At 41.8% G+C, this 18498-nt stretch overlaps 1 protein-coding gene and 1 pseudogene across 3 annotated transcripts in view; one reads left to right on the top strand and one right to left on the bottom strand.

Annotated features, from left to right (window-relative positions):
* Positions 1-18498, top strand: part of Cul2 (cullin 2) — a 41425-nt gene that overhangs the window by 6452 nt on the left and 16475 nt on the right. For all 3 annotated transcript variants that reach the window (NM_001399213.1, XM_087591136.1, XM_087591137.1), the window contains 5 exon segments: positions 7518-7658; positions 11506-11608; positions 12890-12984; positions 16390-16495; positions 17804-17886. In NM_001399213.1, the coding sequence (NP_001386142.1) occupies positions 7540-7658; positions 11506-11608; positions 12890-12984; positions 16390-16495; positions 17804-17886 (506 nt within the window). In that variant the 5' untranslated portion in view covers positions 7518-7539.
* On the bottom strand, positions 17045-17490 carry LOC148000216 (large ribosomal subunit protein eL29 pseudogene; annotated as a pseudogene).

Here is an 18498-nt window from a genome sequence, read left to right as displayed (position 1 = left end):
AGTCAAATTTCTTTTTATAGCTTGGTATGTTAGGTTTTATTTCTACTGGAAAATTTTAAGAGTCACTTATTATTTTCTGGTTTGTTATTGTTGTTGTTTTTTTTTTTGTTTATCAAGACAGTGTCTCACTATATAGCCCTGACTCTCCTGGAACTCTCTATGTAGACCAGGCTGACCTTCAACTCGCAGATCGATCACCTCCCTCTATCTCTCATGGCCTGGGCTTAAAGGCACTATGCTCGGTTGGTTTTAATTTTTAAAAAAGATAATGTGTGTCTTAGTCAAGGTTTCTATTCCTACACAAAACATGAAGTTGGGGAGGAAAGGATTTCTTCAGCTTACACTTCCATATTGCTGTTCATCACCAAAGGAAGTCAGGACTGGAACTCAAGCAGGTCAGGAAGCAGGAGCTAATGCAGAGGCCATGGAGGGATGCTGCTTACTGGTTTGCTTCCCCTGACTTGCTCAGCTTGCTTTCTTGTAGAACCCAGGACTACCAGTTCAGGGATGGCATCACCCACAATGGCCATCCTACTGTTGATCACTAATCGAAAAAGCTTAAGCTGGGTCTCATGGAGGCATTTCCTCAAGGGAGGCTCCTTTGTGATAACTCCAGCTTGTATCAAGTTGACACACAAAACCAGTCAGTACAATGTGTATGGGTGTTTTGCCTCCAGGTATGTCTGCACCATGTGCATGTGGTGCCCACAGAGGCCAGAAGGTGTTGGAGCCCCTTAAACTGAATTTACAGCTGTTTGGTCAGCCACAAGTGGGTTCTGGGAATTGAACTCATACCCCCTAAAGAACAGCCAGTAACTGCTGAGCTGGTCTTTCTCTCCAGCCTGTGTGTTTATTGTTTATAATGTGTGTAGATGTGTGTTGGGACTATGTGTGTGAGTGTAGGTGCTGTGGAGGCATCCAATTCCCTGGATCTGCAATTATAGGTGGTTGTGAGTTGCCTGACCTGGGCAGTGGGGACTGAACTGCAGCCCGGGAAGAACAGATAATGGTGAAATGTTTCTCTAGTACCTTCCCCTGGTTTTTGTGTGTGAGAGAGAACCTCATTTTGTAGCCTACGTTAGAGTCAAGCATCCTCCTCTGTTAGCCTCTGTTGCTGTGATTTCAGGCATTCTGGGAGCTCTAATGGAAAGTTTTGTGTTTTGAGATTTATTTATGTTTGTGTATGAGTATATATGTGTACCGTGTGTATTCCTTGTGTCTACAGAGGCCAGAGAGGGTGGTGGATTACCTGACTGGAGCGTGGAAAGACAAAGGAGATGGATTTCAGAATTATGTGTTATACGATGTGCTAATGTAACTCTTTCTCCACCCAATAGCTGTAGTAATGCTCAAATTGTGACTTCTGATATCTGTGTGGTGTGTGTCTGTGGATCGATCTAATTGCTTTATTCCATAGAAATGAGACCCCTTGACAACAACACAGTCATCACGTACTGTGATTTTAGCTGGTATCTGACTGATCGGGGGCTCCCCTCAGCCAGAACGGTGCTGGGATTCACCCTCACGGTCGTGAGCATCAGTTCTTTATTCTCTTTGCTTGGTCTGGTGTATGGAAGTGTGGACAGCATCTTCCTGCTCTCCAGCGAATGGTTTTCTTGGCTAAGAATTTTGTGCCCTTATTTTATAGACATGTTTTTATATTTTTTGACTATGTACAAAGGATTAGACAGGTCAAGTGATAACCATGTTTATGTGATCTACTTTTGAATATTATAATTTTAAATAGTGCTACAAATGGAAATTTGGTCTAGAAGTATTTTCAAATGTAAAATAAAAATTTCATATTTAGGATTAGCTTTTTTAACTTTATTTTGTAACTTTTTTTTTCTTTTTCTGAGGTGTGTGTTATGTGACCAAGGCTGGCTTAGAGCTCACAGTGCCCCCTTTTACTTTCAGTGCTGTGGTTATGGATGAACCCCAGACATAGACTATCACACCTGACTTAATAATTTGTAAATATTTGGGGCCCATGATTTTATTTTTTAAGATAGGTCTCAAGGAGGCTGGAGAGATGGCTTAGAGGTTAAGACCATTGGTTGCTCTTCCAGAGGACCATGGTTTAATTCCCAGCACCCACATGGTAGCTCACACCTGTCTGTAACTCCAGTTCCAGGGCTTCTGACACCCTCACACAGACATTCATGCAGGCAAAATATCAATGAACATTTTAAAAGGATGGGTCTCACACCGTAATGAAGACACTGGCTTGAAACTCATCATGTAGTCTAGATCTGTCACAGTTCACCCTCTCAGGTGCTGGGATTGCAGTGCCACCACAACTGGCTCTAGGGATTGGATTGTTTTAGGGCCTATGGTGTTCACAGGGCCTAGGTTATTTGTGTTAAAAAAAAAAAAACTCACCAAATTGAGAATGAAACTCAGAAGAAAGCTAAAAAAATTGAATTTTGCAGGCATTCAATGGGACACAATCAGATTGAAAATGGGAAATGAATTGTGGTCTCTATAAAAGAACAAGGATGGAGAAATCGTACCGAAATGTACTTAAACTATGTTTCAGCCAGTGATAGATTGATGTGCCATGGTGGGCCCTTGGAGATTATATTGCCCTATGACATCATAGCCCTCTTAGTTTGTGTGAGTGTACACTGTGATGTCCGTCCACTCTATGGAACAGTCTAATAAGTAATGGAAGTCTATCCCTGTTAAGTGATGCATGGTGGTATATCATCTTTGGAGAGTGACCCAGGGTCTTTCATGTGCAAGGCAAGTGCAAAGCCCATATATTTGAGAGCTGTTCAGTAGCCTCTGAGGTGGGAAATGATACTGAGGTGGTGTTTATGCATTGTGCCTTTGTCCTGTCTTTTCATCCTTGTGTGACTTTTACATGAATAAGTATTTCGATGATTTGGAGAAAATTAAGTAACTTAAAAAGGTGTTCTTTGAGGTTTTCATAGGGCGAACAGATAGTCTAACAGACAATTTTGTATATTCTCTATTGGTTTAGTGTTTGGTGTTTCACTAGGTTGGTGAAAACATGGAGGTTCTCTTCTTGCCTTTGCTTGTTGTTGCAGTAGAAAATAAAAAAAGGGGGTTGGGGATTTAGCTCAGTGGTAGAGCGCTTGCCTAGGAAGCGCAAGGCCCTGGGTTCGGTCCCCAGCTCCGAAAAAAAGAACCAAAAAAAAAAAAAAAAAAAAAGAAAAGAAAAAAAGGCAGAACAGTTCCTATGTGTCCCCTGGTAAGTGCTCTTTTACTAGTTCTGGCTCCAGCGGGCCATTGGGACTAGCGCTAATTTATCTCAGTAGCTCCACGCTGCCCTCATCTACTTTCTGACTTGTTGTCCTCGAGCCATTCCAACACTGCATCCTGTCAGGCTGCCCCACCCTCACTCACAGCTTGGCTGTGTTTCCACCAAGTCCCAAATCCATGGCGGGCCACCATACACTCTCTTGAACTCAATTAAATCGCCACATGAAAGAACACATCACACAATATCCTCTGATCCAATTCATAAGATATAATTTGCCTATCTAGACCACACAAAATCCTGTACATAAGAATAGTCATAACAACCCGTAAATGTGCAGAGAGGAATCTTAACATCCGCCTCCATGTTCTCTGAGGAGGAAGAAGAGTAATCAAGATGGAGTCTATGGAGGAGGATGGTTCAGATTTAGGTGAACTAGATGGATTTTATCTTGTGTAGGTTTATATCTTTATCAATCGGTGGTGAATATATTGTGTGGATAAATTGCGGATTAAGATTTTAACATATAAATCTAATTGCTAAATTACAAGTTTCCAGAACTTTGATTTTACCAGGCTGAGAGGCATCTGGAGCATGCGGATCTGGTTCTGTGCCTGTGCAGCCTGTGCGGAGTGAGAACGCTCAGGGCCTGCAGAACGAGATATGTGTGTCAGGCGTGGACCTCGCAGAGAGTGCTGCTAAAAGGGAGGCAGCCGGGAGTGGGCGGACCCTGTCGCAGAGTAGCTGCTGGAGTGAGTGGATCTGGCTCCTGGGAACTGAAAAAATGTTCCTTTTGAATTTTTACCACAACAGCTTCCACAGTTGTTATCCCCTTGAGCATGGATTATCACCATCTCACACTCATACCTGTTCTCATCACTAGTGTCAGCAGGGAAGTGTCAGTCTGACTCTGTACAGACGAAGACGGCCTACAGCCATTAACACCACACACTAACAGTTTATCTGCATGGTGTACATCACTTACCAAGAAAGCTTTTTTTTTTTTAAAGATTTATTTATTTATTTTATGTGTGTGAGTACACTGTAGCTGTTTTCAGACACACCAGAAGAGGGCATTGGATCCCATGACAGATGGTAATGAGCCACCATGTGGTTGCTGGGATTTGAACTCAGGATCGCTGGAAGAGCAATCAGTGCTCTTAACCGCTGAGCCATCTCTCCAGCCCCCCAAGAAAGCTTTTTAAGAAGCAGAGTTGTTAAGCATTTTCATATAAGCTTAAGCAGGAAGATTAAAAGAAAGGTGATGGTAAGAAGAATGTAGCACTCCACGTGAGAGTTTACTCAGTGGAGTTACCCCAGAAAGTATCGTCAGCAGGTGGATGTGGATGCAGGCTGTGTCACACAGGAGCCAGGCACTGCAGAGGAGGAGTAGTGAGGTGGGATGGTAGGTAGAGAAGCAAGAAGGATGAAGGCAGAACTTGTGACTCTGAGTCAGTGACCTCTGAGCAGAAAAGTGACTAGTACTGTGCCAGGAGAGAGCTTCATCAGAGGAAGCTGTGAAGCTAGCTAAGGCCTCTTCCTGGAAGCTGGGCTTAGGTTGTAAGTGAGTGTGAGCTGCTGCCAGGAGTGGGACACATCAGATGGCTCACAGGACCAGAGTGGCATGGTTAACTTCTTGCTTAGGTTATCCTACCTTTGATTAGCCTCTGAGATTCTTTCAAGAACAACTTATGTGTACACGTGTACATGTGTGCAGTAGTACACATATAAGTGCTGCCGCTTACAGTTTGGAAAAGTGCACTGAGTTAGGAGTTGTTGTAAACTGCACATAAAGCTCAGGGGAGCTGAACATGGGTCCTTTTCAAGAGCAGTATCCATTCTAAACTACTGAACTCTTCTGTAACATGAACTAAAAATTCCAGCTCCATATAAAGCCCCATATAAAGACCCGCGGTCCAAACGTATTCACAGGCTGTAAGCCTGTGTTGAGCAGGTTTGGAGCTATTCTAAGACAGCCGTGCCAGATGTCTCTTACTAACTGTTCTCCTGGCCACAGGCTCACGGTCCATCTCTCATGGTGGCTTCTTTTACTGTCCTTCCCTTCCTCTCTTTACCTGCGACTCCCAGCCAGGGAACTGTAAACCTCCCCTCTATCTATTGTCCAGTCACAGGCTTTAGCCTTTTATTGACTAGTTAACTTGGGGAGCAAGGTTCACACGGCAAAAAGCTGGAATACATGAGGATACATTTTTGTCTTCAAGCAGCCAGATCTTGGGGCACAGAATTTAGCATTTGAATACAAGCAGTACCAGTACCCCTGAGACTCTTCATTATCCAAGGCCTGAAATTCTATGGTTAAGAATTTTCTACTCATCTGTTTTTGTCGTCGTCGTCGTCGTCATCATCATCTTCATCTTCATCATCATCGACTTAGGGTTTTACTACTTACTGTGAACAGACACCATAACCAAAGAAACTTTAGAAGAACAACATTTAGGGGTTGGGATTTAGCTCAGTGTTAGAGTGCTTGCCTAGCAAGCTCAAGGTCCTGGGTTTGGTCCCCAGCTCCAAAAAAAAGAAAAAAGAAGAAGAAAAAAAGAAAAAAAAAAAAAGAACAACATTAAGTTGGGGCTGGCTTACTGGTTGAGAGGTTCAGTTCATTATCAAGGCAGGGGCATGGCACCGACCAGGCAGGCATGGTGCAGGTGGAGCTGAGAGTTCTTCATCTGAAAGCTGCTAGAATACTGACTTCCAGGCAGCTAGGATGAGGGTCCTAAGCTCACGCCCATAGTGACATACCTCCAAGAAGGCCATACCTCCTAATAGTGCCACTCCCTGGGCCAAGCATATACAAACTATCACAGTCTTCATTTTGATCCATTAATAATGGTAGGCCAAATACATTCTCACAGCCTAGATTGGGAAGGAGGAAGTATTCTCAAAAAGCTTTGACTCCTGACGCCAACTGATGTTTCTCCATCGTCCTGTAACTCTTTCTTACTCAGAACTGGCAAGAACAATAGGACCTACTTGGTTTATTGGTAGAGTTTTTTGTTTGTTTGTTTTGTTTTAAAAAAAAATTTTAGCTTGTGCCAATTTTCTACAACATTGGTAGTCTTTTAGCTCTAGAAAGCAAATAACTCATAAATGCAGCCTATTTGCCAGTCCTAGAGCATCTTCTAGCCCCACGTGATTCAATATACTGAAGCCACATTTTTTCTAATATTACTCATACAACCTGAGAGTCTGGGGTGGTTCAAGCTTTCTGTTGAGCAAACCTAATATTCCTAATATTTTAAGTTCATGTGAACTTTTTATTCTACTCCAAAAACTCTTCCTGGCATATTTTTTTATCCTTTACATTTTTATTATGTGTGTGCCTGGATATATATGTGCATACCGCTAGAGTGCCAGCTGCCCATGGATACCAGAAGAGGGTATCACAACCTCTTGAAATGAGTTACATGTGTTTGTAGGCAGTCGTGTAGGGACTATACCCCAGAGTCCTCTGCAAGAAGAGCCAGCGCTCTTAACTGGTGAGCCATCTCTCTAACCTCTCCTGCTTGTTTATGTAAATCTTTTCCGTTTTTTTCAAAAGTTATTTATTATATATAAGTACACTGTAGCTGTCTTAGACACACCAGAAGAGGGCATCAGATCTCATTACAGATGGTTGTGAGCCATCATGTGGTTGCTGGGATTTGAACTCAGGACCTCTAGAAAAGCAGTCAGTGCTCTTAACCACTGAGCCATCTCTCCAGCCCATAAATCTTTTTCTAAAACATTTATTCTAGGAGTATTTTACTTTCTGATATTGTATATTAATCATTCCCCAGATGAAAAATACAAATAGAGAATTCATGATCAAAATCTTTTTGTTCAATGTCTTTGCATACTTTTTATGATAGTTGTTTACCTAATTTTTCTGCAACATATTTAATGAAGCTTGCCAATCTTTCAAACCATATACTGTTCATCAACAATGTGCTTGAATGACTGTAAAAGGGTGATAGCTAAAATTTAACATGTTCCTATGCTCATTTGTGCTTCTACTCCTTTTATGTATCAGGTTATGTAGTGCTTTATTTTTATTATTTGTGTGTATTTGTTTGAGTATGTGCACATGGGTAGGCCCACATGGCCCATGGAAGACAGAGGCGGGGGGTGTAAACCACCTGATGTGGGTGCTGAGAATCCAACTCTGGTCTTCTGGAAGAGTAGTACATACCCTTAACCTCAGATCCACCTCCCCAGTCCCAGTAAAGTGGTATTTTTAAAGCCTAACTATCCCTGTGAGACTCATGCTAACCTTGTTATTTTTAATTAACAGGTTTTAACACTAAACTTGCACAATGTCTTTAAAACCAAGAGTAGTGGATTTTGATGAGACGTGGAACAAGCTGCTAACTACAATCAAGGCTGTCGTTATGTTGGAATATGTAGAGAGAGCAACATGGAACGACCGCTTCTCGTATCCTTTGGTGGAAGCCATAAGAAACACTAGATCAAAGCTTGTTAAAGAAAGAAAACAAGATTAGAACCTTTGGTATAGCTGTCTTAGGGTATATTTCTGTCAATTTTGTAGCGATCAGTTTTTCACAACCATCCATTCAACAAGTCCCCAGGGCTGAGTGTGTGTCTGGCCCTACTGTGGTCATAAGAAGTCTAGTAACATAGTGTCTTTTTTTTTTTTTTTTAAAAAGATTTATTTATTTATTATATATATAAGTACACTGTAGCTGTCTTCAGATATACCAGAAGAGGGCATCGGATCTCTTTACAGATGGTTGTGAGCCACCATGTGGTTGCTGGGAATTGAACTCATGACCTCTGAAAGAGCAGTTGGGTGCTCTTAACTGCTGAGCCATCTCTCCAGCCCCGTAACATAGTGTCTTAGTTAGGATTTTACTGCTATGGACAGACACCATGACCAAGGCAACTCTTAGAAGGAAGATATTTAACTGATGCTGGCTCATAGGTTCAGTAGTTCAGTCCCAGTATCATCAAGGCGGGAACATGGTAGCACCCAGGCAAGCATGGTGCAGGAGGAACTGTGAGTTCTACATCTTCACCTGAAGGCGTTCGAATAATATACACTGGCTTACAGGCAGCTAGGATTAGGGTATTAAACCCACATTCACAGTGACACATCTATTCTAACAAGGCTATATCTACTTGAACAGGGCCACACCTAATAGTGCCACTCCCTGGGCTGAGCTTATACAAACCATCACATTCCATTCCCTGGTCCCCATAGGCTTGTTCAAGCATGAGTCTATGAGGGCCATACCTAAACCTAGCATAATGCAAAATACATTTTGTGCCACTTCAAAAGTCCCCATAGTCTATAGCAGTCTCCACAATGTTAAAAGTCTGAAGTTCAAAGTCTTTTCTGAGATTCATCCAATAACTTAACTGTAATCCCCAAAACAAAAGAGGAAACCAGCTGTGTATTCTCCAAACTCTGCGTTTCTGTGTCTGAAATATCTTGGGCCAGGTCTACACAATTCAAATCATTCTCAGTAACAAAGTTTCTACTAGGATATCCCATTAAGCCCCACTTAAAGCATTCCTCTGCTTTCTAAATCCAAAGTCCTCAAATCCACATTCTTCCCAACAAAAGCAGGGTCAGGCCTATCTCAGCAATACCCCACTCCCAGTACCAATTTTGTCTTAGGGTTTTACTGATGTGAACAGACACCATGACCAAGGCAACTCTCATTAGGACAACATTTAATTGGGGCTGGCTTACAGGTTTAGAGGTTCAGTCCAGTATCATCAAGGCAGTCTGGCCTTTGCAGTTTTCAAACTCACAGGGAGGCTTTATCAACAATCGAGTGCCAGTGTTTCTAGTAAGATTTAGTAGATGTTGTGGAGAAAGATGGAGTGGAGAAGAGGTGTCATGTGGCCCTGGGTATATGAGTCAAGAAAAGCCTGCAGGGGAGTGAAACTTCTCTGGGTTAGTCTTTTGGTTACTCTAACAAAGTTCATGAGACTGAATCTAGGGTGTGTAAACTACGGTCACTTGTCCCCATTGCCTTGGCTGGTGGTAAGGTGCTCACAGGCTTATGACAGGAATCTGTTCATCTCACGGTGGCCAGGAAGCAAAGAGGAAGGCATTTGTGTTCCAGTGTCCCCAGGGCACAGCTAGCACCTGAGTTCTTCCGTCAGAGCCCTCTATGGCTTCGCCACTTCCTCACTGAACATCGTGGTGGCCAAGACTTTAGAAAGTATGCGTTTAGATGCTGGTGTCGTTTAGATGCTGGTATGTAGAGGGTAAATAGCAAACGGTGAAAACATTTGCTAATTAGGTTGTTTGCTAATTAATTTGCTAATTAAAATTGTGGGTTTTACATATGAATGCAGCTCTGGCCTGTGTTCTAGGCATTTGCAGAACTGCACTAGAGCTGCCCAGAGTCTTCCTGCACTTGGTCTGTGGGACTTCTGTCCATCAGAGACTCTGACTTCAAAGACAGAACTGTTATTGCTAAGCTGAGTATCAGTACAATAGAGGAATGCCTTCAGACTAACAGGATATCACTTAATTCATTATACCTGTAGCTGTTAGTGAGAATCATTTGTTTGGTGTCCTGTGTCCTAGACACTGATCATAAGATGATGCTGTTTCTAAGAGCCTTTTACAGTATCACATCAGCAGAGTGTCGTTGCTGTGGTGATCGGCATGCATGTAGTCTGTGTATCTGCTGTGTGGTTTTGGTGGGAGCCAGAGGAGAGCGTCATCACCTGGAAAAGGTGCGAGCTACCAGTGGGTTCTGGGGATGGAATTCAGGTCCTCTGGAAGAGCATTCGGCACTCTTACCTTTGGAGCTCTCTCTCGTCCTAATTGCTGTCTGTATGAACTTGCCAGGGTTGTGGTGATAATTAGGGCACAGACTTGAGCACAAAAATTTTAATATCCAACTTTTTTTTTTGCAGCTCAGTATATCTAGAGTATGATACAGATTCTGCTGAAATCATGTCTTAGTTTTCTGGAAGCAATTTGATTTGTTTGGGAACAGGAATCTAAAAAAGAAAATTAGATTTTGAGATTTTGTTCTGTATTTTATGGAATAGCTGAGTGGCTTGTAAGTGGCTTATAAGTCACTTGGAAGTAGACGGCTTACCTGGAAAATCACTCCTCCTTAAGTAACTATTACTTCATTTGATCATACATTCATGTGTTCTTATGTATGTATATATACATGTGTATGTACAGGTGTGTGTATCCTGTGGAGACCAGGGCTCAATTAATTCTCAGTTTTCATTCTTCAAGTTGTCTACCTTGATTTGAATGTTTTGGGGGTGTCTGCGCATTATGGTTCACACTTTTAAATAGTCCTCATACTCTTAAGGAGCTACTGCCGGTGGGTCTCTGAGCTCCTGGCCTGTTGCGAGGCAGGTCAAGTTCTAGACTAGCCAGGACCTGAATAAAAATAAACTCTGATTTCATAAATAAAATATGGTTAAATCACAAGCTATATTCAGAGGCTGAACATATTTTGAAGCACCTGTCTCCATTATCAAACTATTGTTCAGTGTTTTCGTAGTGGAAGTTTTTTTAAATTCTTAACTGATGGGTGTTTATATTTCTGCTTTATATAATATTGGTTAATATTTTATAGTTTTAAGTTGTTGATAGTAAGTAGCTCCAATATTCTGTGTTCTTTAAGATTTATACACACACACACACACACACACACACACACACACACACACACAAAAACAATATGGATTTGCACACAGTGTTTAGTACTTTTGGAGGCGGAAACATTGGATTGCTGAAGTTTAAACCAGTTAGGAGCTGCCCAAAGTGATTTGCACTTTGCACTCTCTCCACAAGAGCAGTGCACTGTGTTAGCAGCTGCGCCCTCTCCTGTACCCCATACTGTATTCTTTTAGGTAGATGATGTAGTTTCCTGAATAGTAGGAATAGTGTATGGGTGATTTACACAGAGATCTTTGTGGCACACAGAGATGTTTGCCCATAGTGACCAGAAAAGAGTGTCTGAGCTAGAGTTAGAGATGGCCCTGAGCCATCATGTGGGTGCTAGGAACCAAACTCAAGACCTTTCAGAAGCAAATGTCTCTGCAGCCCTGCTCTTTTTATTTACTTAAAGAATAAATGGCATGGCTCTGTCCTGAATAGCCCTATATTTCCAGTTTGTTTTTGCATCTGTGGTCTTGATGGTGCCCTAGGGAGGTAGAGGCAGAAGTTCCAGTATTCTAGGGAACCACGACACCTAGCTTGATGTTTTCTTTTTCTAATGCCAAGTATAAATATCATGTTTTGACTATGAGAACCTTAATAATCTATCTAGAGACATCTATGCTTTATGTGTGGCCTATCCTGAACCACTTGGAGAAAGACTTTATGCGGAAACAAAGATTTTTTTGGAAAATCACGTTCGGCATTTATATAAGGTAAGGGATAATATTGTGACACACTTAGGCTTGCAGATGCAGCTGTCTGCCCAGCTCACTGATTTACAGTGGAAAACAGCCATCAAGCTGGGGGGGGGGGGGTTGTTCTTTTAATTTTAAATTTTATTAAACAAAATACTTATTTTAAAAATACACATGGAATTAGCCAGACCTAAATTTCTAAACAATGTATTGCTAGTCGTATTTAAGACCTATGAATTAAGCATCATTATTTGGTTCACAGGGCATTAGTTTGGTTCTTTAGGGTTTATACCTGCTGTATAATGGACCCATCACCACAGAGCTCACTCATTCAAATGAGCTGCTGTGTCCCCTGTATGATCCTTAAAGATCATTGGACCAGGAGGAATCTAGCACTCTACCTTGGTGTTAGTGGCATCATCACAATGGTCAGACAACACAGCCTCTGCCTTAACTAGGAAGAGGTACTCTATTGACCCAGAAGGCTGAACAATGTGGAGGAGGAATATACTGCTCTTAGTACATGTTTATTGTCTGTTGCATATACATTCTTTAGTGTTTAGGTATGTGCATGTTTCAACTCGTCGCAGTGGTTTTGATAGCAAGTACTTTAAAATTATTTCAGTGTTTTTAATATATTACTTCAGGTAAAGTTTGACTATTATAAGCTATTGAACTTTGCTTTACGTATTAATAACCATATGATATGTTGCCATTTACTAAGTTAGGCTGTGGTTGTTTCTGTTTTTTTGAGACAGAAGATTATGTTATCCAAAATGGATCAGACTGCTAAGTATCCTAACTGGCTGGCCTTGAGTTCCCAATCAGCCCTACCTCCCCCGCACTGAGGGGGCAAGAGGGCACTGTCGAGGCTTTGTAGGATTTTTGTTTGTTTTGTTTATTTTGAGAGACAGAGTCTCACTTTGTAGCCCTGGATGGCCTAGAAATCACAGATGTGGATTAAACGAGTATGCGGGCCTGCCACCATACCCAGCATGAATTCTTAGAGAAATAGAATTGAAGTTGCTTATGGCTCAAGCCTAGAAACCCATATGGGGAGACTGAGGTAGGAAGATTGCTGAGTGCGGGGTGATCCTAGGTGTTCAGTGTTGCCTACACGGTCATCTTATCTTAAAGAAGCTGCTGGCCCGCTTACGGAACGAGGGCACCAGGATGACCCCCAGCAGGCTTGATAATGCTTGATTTGTACTATTTTTAGGAGTTTGATTCAATGTTTTATAATTTCATTGTAATGGAAATGATTAGTACTTTCAAAGCAAACGTGTCTTTTCTGTTTAGAGAGTTCTGGAGTCTGAAGAACAAGTGCTTGTTATGTATCATAGGTACTGGGAAGAATACAGCAAGGGTGCTGACTATATGGACTGCTTATATAGGTAAGTGCTTCGAATCCCCACCATTTACCCTGTGTGCATGCACAGCTCATTGTGAGATTTGCTTTCAACGGGGGGGGGGGGGGGGGGGGGGACGGCAGAGGCAGAGGCAGGCAGATCTCAACAAGTTTGAGGTCAACCTGGTCTACAGAATGAATTTCAGGGCAGCGAGGGTCACACAGAGAAACTCTGTCTCAAAAACACAAACCCAAACAAACAAGATATCCTTGTATGTATGTGAGTGTCTTCCCTGAGTGTGTGTGTCTCCGTACCTTTGTGCCTGGCCTCCTCAGGCCAGAACCAGAAGATGGCATCAGATCTCTTTAGACTAGTTATAGATGGTTGTGGATGCTAGGAATTCACACATGATCCTAGAAGAGCACAGGGCCTTCTTTCTACCCCCAATGATTCGTTTTTAATTCATGTATATTGTTCTAATGAGTTTAATTATGAAGGAGTGATTTATATTATTTCCCATTGGATTACTAATAGGGACTTTGATAGACAAGTCCACATCAGAGCGAGGTGTAGACAGTTACCCTTGAAAAGAACAAAAAAGTAAATGTTTTGACTGTTCTTCAAATTGTCTACAACACATTAAACCCCAACAGATGAGCGTAAGAACTCAGGTTGGATAACAAATGCTTATTGGGGTAAATCTAAGCCACATTTCCAGAATATAAGCGAGCATCTCAGGCTCTGTGAGCCCTCTTAGAGCACCTGGTAGTTTTCTCTCAGGCACCCTGCACATACTGATTCAGCCACCACCATGTGCCCTGCTCTCCCCTTTCTTCCTTTCTTTATCCATACGTTCTTCTCTGGACAACTAATTCTGACAGGTTCTTACTTCCCTTCCTAAATTTTCCTCTTTCCTACATGTCTTCAGCTTACTATACTTCTGTGGTTCTCTGAGCTGATCCTATTTGATTCAGTCTTGTGGAAGAGCAGTTGGTTGTTGCATAATGATAGAACTTACATTTTAGGAAATATCACTGATTGTTCCAACAGCAAAGCTTCTACGTACATAAGCCAATGTGGCTATATCATCCTTAAGTCTTAGGAATCCCTATGTAAGTAGTTCATCATTTAAAATACCTGTCCATGACTATTATTGCTGAGCAAAGTGGACATTTATTGACAGAGTAAATACATACCAAACGCTTTTCTTTTATTCTAGGACCTAGAGAGTCCACTCTTGTATATTTATGGCTTGAGATGGATGCAGTGGTAATTTTGCCGTATGTTTTGTACCTTGTCCCATAAATGGGCCTGGGTTTCAATTTCTCACTGTGGAGAAGTTGATGACTTTGTAGCTCTCCAGGCACAGTCTGCTGTTCCACCCTGCCCTGTGGCGTTACCCACCATAGTACCACAGCAGCTCTCAGTTCTAGCATGTTGCTACTCCTTTGCCTTGCTGGCCAGTAGAATTATAGGTTACTTATTCTAAGTTGCCTTTGCAGAGAATGGACTTTCACAATGGCACAGTGGCCTTTATAAGAGCAAAAACACAATTTAAAAATAGCTTACTATGAAGTAAGTACAGGTTTATTGTGGCTTTAACTTTTATGAAATAGTATTTCAACATTGTGAGATTTTTTTTTTTTTTTTTTTTTTTTTTTTGGTCTTTTTTTCGGAGCTGGGGACCGAACCCAGGGCCTTGTGCTTCCTAGGCAAGCGCTCTACCACTGAGCTAAATCCCCAGCCCCCACATTGTGAGATTTTATTAAGGTAACCCCTAGCTAGATTTTAGGTATTGTGGACAGGTATTTGAAGACTGGGTGCATGTGCACTTAATCAGTTAGGCTCAAGGCTCATTCATTTTCTTGTATCAGAGCCTTTCTAACATGCATTTTTTTTCCTGAGATAAGGTCTTATGAGCCAGGCTGACCTTGAACTCAGTCTGTAATTGATTATTTCTTAAGCTCTAGCTAGGATTATAGCAGTATGCAACCATGCCTAGTTAATGTTCTCTTATTAGGGTACTTGATTACTGTCTAAAATCAGTAGCTTTCCCCTGTCAATAGCACAGTCATAGAGCTGATGCTCTGGGAGTCAGTTTGTTTAATTGTATTGGTAGGGAGTGGTAATGAGATCCTTTCACAGAGGGCAATGTTGACAAGGTTAGAAGAAAATACCTCTATAGTGTTTTTTTTGGTGGTAGACTGAGCCTGTCTTCTAGGCCTTTCCTTGGTTTTTGTTTTGTTTTGTTTTGTTTTTGTCTCTTTTTTGTTTTATTTTTTATTTTTTGTTTGTTTGCTTTGTTTGCTTGTTTTTGTTTTTGTTTTTTTGAGACAGGGTTTCTCTGTGTAGCTTTGACTGTCCTGGAACTAGCTCTGTTGGCCAGACCTGGTCTGCTCCCTAGTGCTGGGATTAAAGGTTGTGCCAACATTGCTTGGTGCCTTTCTCTCAGTGCGCTCTCCGAGCTGCTCTGGAACTCTTTGTTTAGCTTTATCAGGTGCATGATTATTTTTTAGCATTATGTAAAGTTATTTAATTGATTTTAGAATTATTGTTTGTTTTCAGACAGAATCTTGCTAGCTTAGCCTGTTCTTAAACTTGCAATCCCCCTTCCTCAGCCTCCCTCTGTGTGTGTGTGTGTGTGTGTGTGTGTGTGTGTGTGTGTGTGTGTGTGTGTGTGTAGCTGAGCATTTGCTTGCTTATCTGTGCCATTCATGGCTTTTACAGTCTGGCTCGGGCTGCTCATCCGAGACTCTGCTGTTTGTAGAGGTTATTATTCTTTCACAATTCAGTAATTTATCAAATAGGAATTTCCTTTTAGAACTTGATATTTGTCTGATGCTCTTTTGATTGGTGCTACAAGAGGTCCTTCACCACCTTATATTCCAGAGAGGAGCCCAGAATATAAAAAGATTTATTAACAATGAAAGAAAAGGACTGTGCATGTGGTAGCAAGTGCTGTGTACTTGGTAAAGTATTTTGTTCCTCACGGGAAGGTAGAGTTTAGAAAGAGATCAAGCCAGGCCCAAAGGTACAATATCTGAATGAGAGTGGCCAGACACTGTAATCCCAGCTCTAGGGCATTGTAGGCTGGAGCTCAAGCTCATGCTGGCCTGTATTCCTGTCTTAGTCCTTCCTTAGCTGAAAGCCATTGTGAGAAATGCTTCTTGAAGCCAGGAGCATTGTGGTGAGAATCAAGGGCAAGCTGGCCTTCCTCTTTTCCTGTGCTGGGGGTCGTTCTATTCTTGCTGTTCTACTATTGGTGTAGCAAGCTTTACAGAGTCAGAGCTAATAATTTACCATTTTCACTTATTTCTAACTTGTATGTTTGCGTTTGGTGTTATCCCTGAATCAGTTTGTGAATGTAAGACTCTTACTGTTCTAGAGCTGTCAGTCAGTATTTGCTTTCCTGACTGGCTTTTGACTTTACATCTATGGTTTTACTTTCAGGTATCTCAATACCCAGTATATTAAAAAGAATAAATTGACGGAAGCTGATTTACAGTATGGCTATGGTGGAGTAGATATGAATGAACCACTTATGGAAATAGGAGAGGTAAGAACTTCTTTAAGTGACTGCACACACAGATTGTATCTACCCCTTGGTGTGACTTCAGTCTCCCCTTCCACCTGTCGGAGTTGCAGGGGTTGGCCCATCTCTATCTACTATTTAAATATTGATAGCCAGTAAGGATTTTATAAAACTTAATTTTCAGTGATTTTTATAGCATGGGTGCAGGGGAGATGGCTCTGGGTAACGTACTTGCCTCCTGACTGTGTAAGGCTGACAAGCTGGGCTCGGTCTCCAGAACACACCTCATGGTGGAAGGAGAGAATCGACTCCAGAACACAAACACACTAATAATGATAATAACAGTAATATATAAACTATATAATAATAATAATAATAATAATGTGTTTAATATTATAATTCTGATGTGATGACTGCTACTTTAAATGAAAAGGGTTTTTTTGTTTTTTTTTCTTGTCTCAAGTTTATTTGTAAAAACAGCATAGAACACTGTCATCTGCACATAGTGTGTAGGTGGGTGTGTCACAGCAGTCGTCTGTCTTCACACTGGCAGGAGCCTTTTCTATGGGGCCTTCACGGGGCCTGGGCACCCTTGGGAGCCTGAGCTGGAGCTGAAGCCTGGGCCTTAGCTGGAGCTTTGGCCTCTGCCTTGGTTTGAGCCTTGGGCTTTGATTGGCAGAGCCTACGACCCTTGGCCATGTAGCTTTGAATCCTCTTCCCAAGCTCGGGGTGAGCCATGAAAACCAGATTTTGCGGCTGGGGCCCTGGCATCTTGGGCTTGATGGCCTGAGGCTTCACAAGGGCCTTGATGGCCTCCCTGTACCCACTGCCTTGGCATTGTTGGCCTGCATCTTCTTCAGGCCTTTCTTGTTGTGCTTCTTGGCAAAGCGCATGTTCCTCAGGAACTTGGGGTCAACCCCTTAAGAGATTCGAATCTTCATGACTGGAGTTTCGTGATGCCATTTCTGTGCCATTTGCAGGACTGGTTGTGTGTGGTGTGGTTCTTGGACTTGGCCATGTCTGCATTGTAACTGCGGCTCTCACAATGCCTGGGATGGGAAGAGGAAAAGTTATTTTTTCCTTCTGTTTTTGTTGGTTTTGTTTTTGAGCTAAATTTGAAACAAATTTTAGTAAATACTGGCCAGGACCATAGATGCCACCAGGTTCATAACTAGGACTCCTAGGGTATGAATTTCCTTCAATTTTTGCTGATATTTTAAAAGATCAATAGTATTCCTGTTGATGGGTATTTCTATTAAAAAATGTCCTTGAATGGTTATTAAGGGAAAAACTACCTAATTGACGCTGGATGACTTCCGTTTTTCCTGGCAGCTAGCATTGGATATGTGGAGGAAGTTAATGGTTGAACCCCTTCAGAACATCCTCATCCGGATGCTGCTTCGAGAAATTAAAAAGTGAGTTTGGTTTTATGTCCTCAGTGAGTACCACTGGTGTGTGTGGTGTCAGTTCCGATCACGTGTGCATCCACCTGACTTTGTTGGATCAGGTTTTCACTTAAGGCTTTTCTGGTTATTTCTTACAGCAAATTCAAAAATGGGATTGCGGGGTTGGGGATTTAGCTCAGTGGTAGAGCGCTTGCCTAGGAAGCATGAGGCCCTGGGTTTGGTCCCCAGCTCCGAAAAAAAGAACCAAAAAAAAAAAAAAAAAAAATGGGATTGCCTTCTTGCTTTCCAGCTAGGTAGTTCGCTGTTGGCATACAGCAGCACTACTGATCCCTGTATGTGAAGTCTGCACTCTTCAGAAGAATTCATTCACTGTAATAGTGGTTTTTGGGTTTTTGTTGTTATTGTTGTCGGTAGTGGTGGTGGTGGAAAATTTGGGATATAGTTCTACCCACAAGGCTACTATAAACCAATACTTTTTTTTTTCCAATTCAAATACTATTTCTTTCTCCTGTATGATTGCTGAAGCTGAAACTTAAAAATTATGTCAAGCTGTGTTAAGGAAAAGAAAATCTGCATCCTCATTTGTTCCTTACCTTAGAGAGAAGGCTGCTCTCTTCCCTT

Source organism: Rattus norvegicus, chromosome 17 (genome assembly GCF_021556685.1).
Source record: "Rattus norvegicus strain SHRSP/BbbUtx chromosome 17, alternate assembly SHRSP_T2T, whole genome shotgun sequence".
Classification (NCBI taxonomy): domain Eukaryota; kingdom Metazoa; phylum Chordata; class Mammalia; order Rodentia; family Muridae; genus Rattus; species Rattus norvegicus.
The sequence above is the reverse complement of the archived record's forward strand: the minus strand, read 5'-3'. Positions and strand labels throughout refer to the sequence as shown.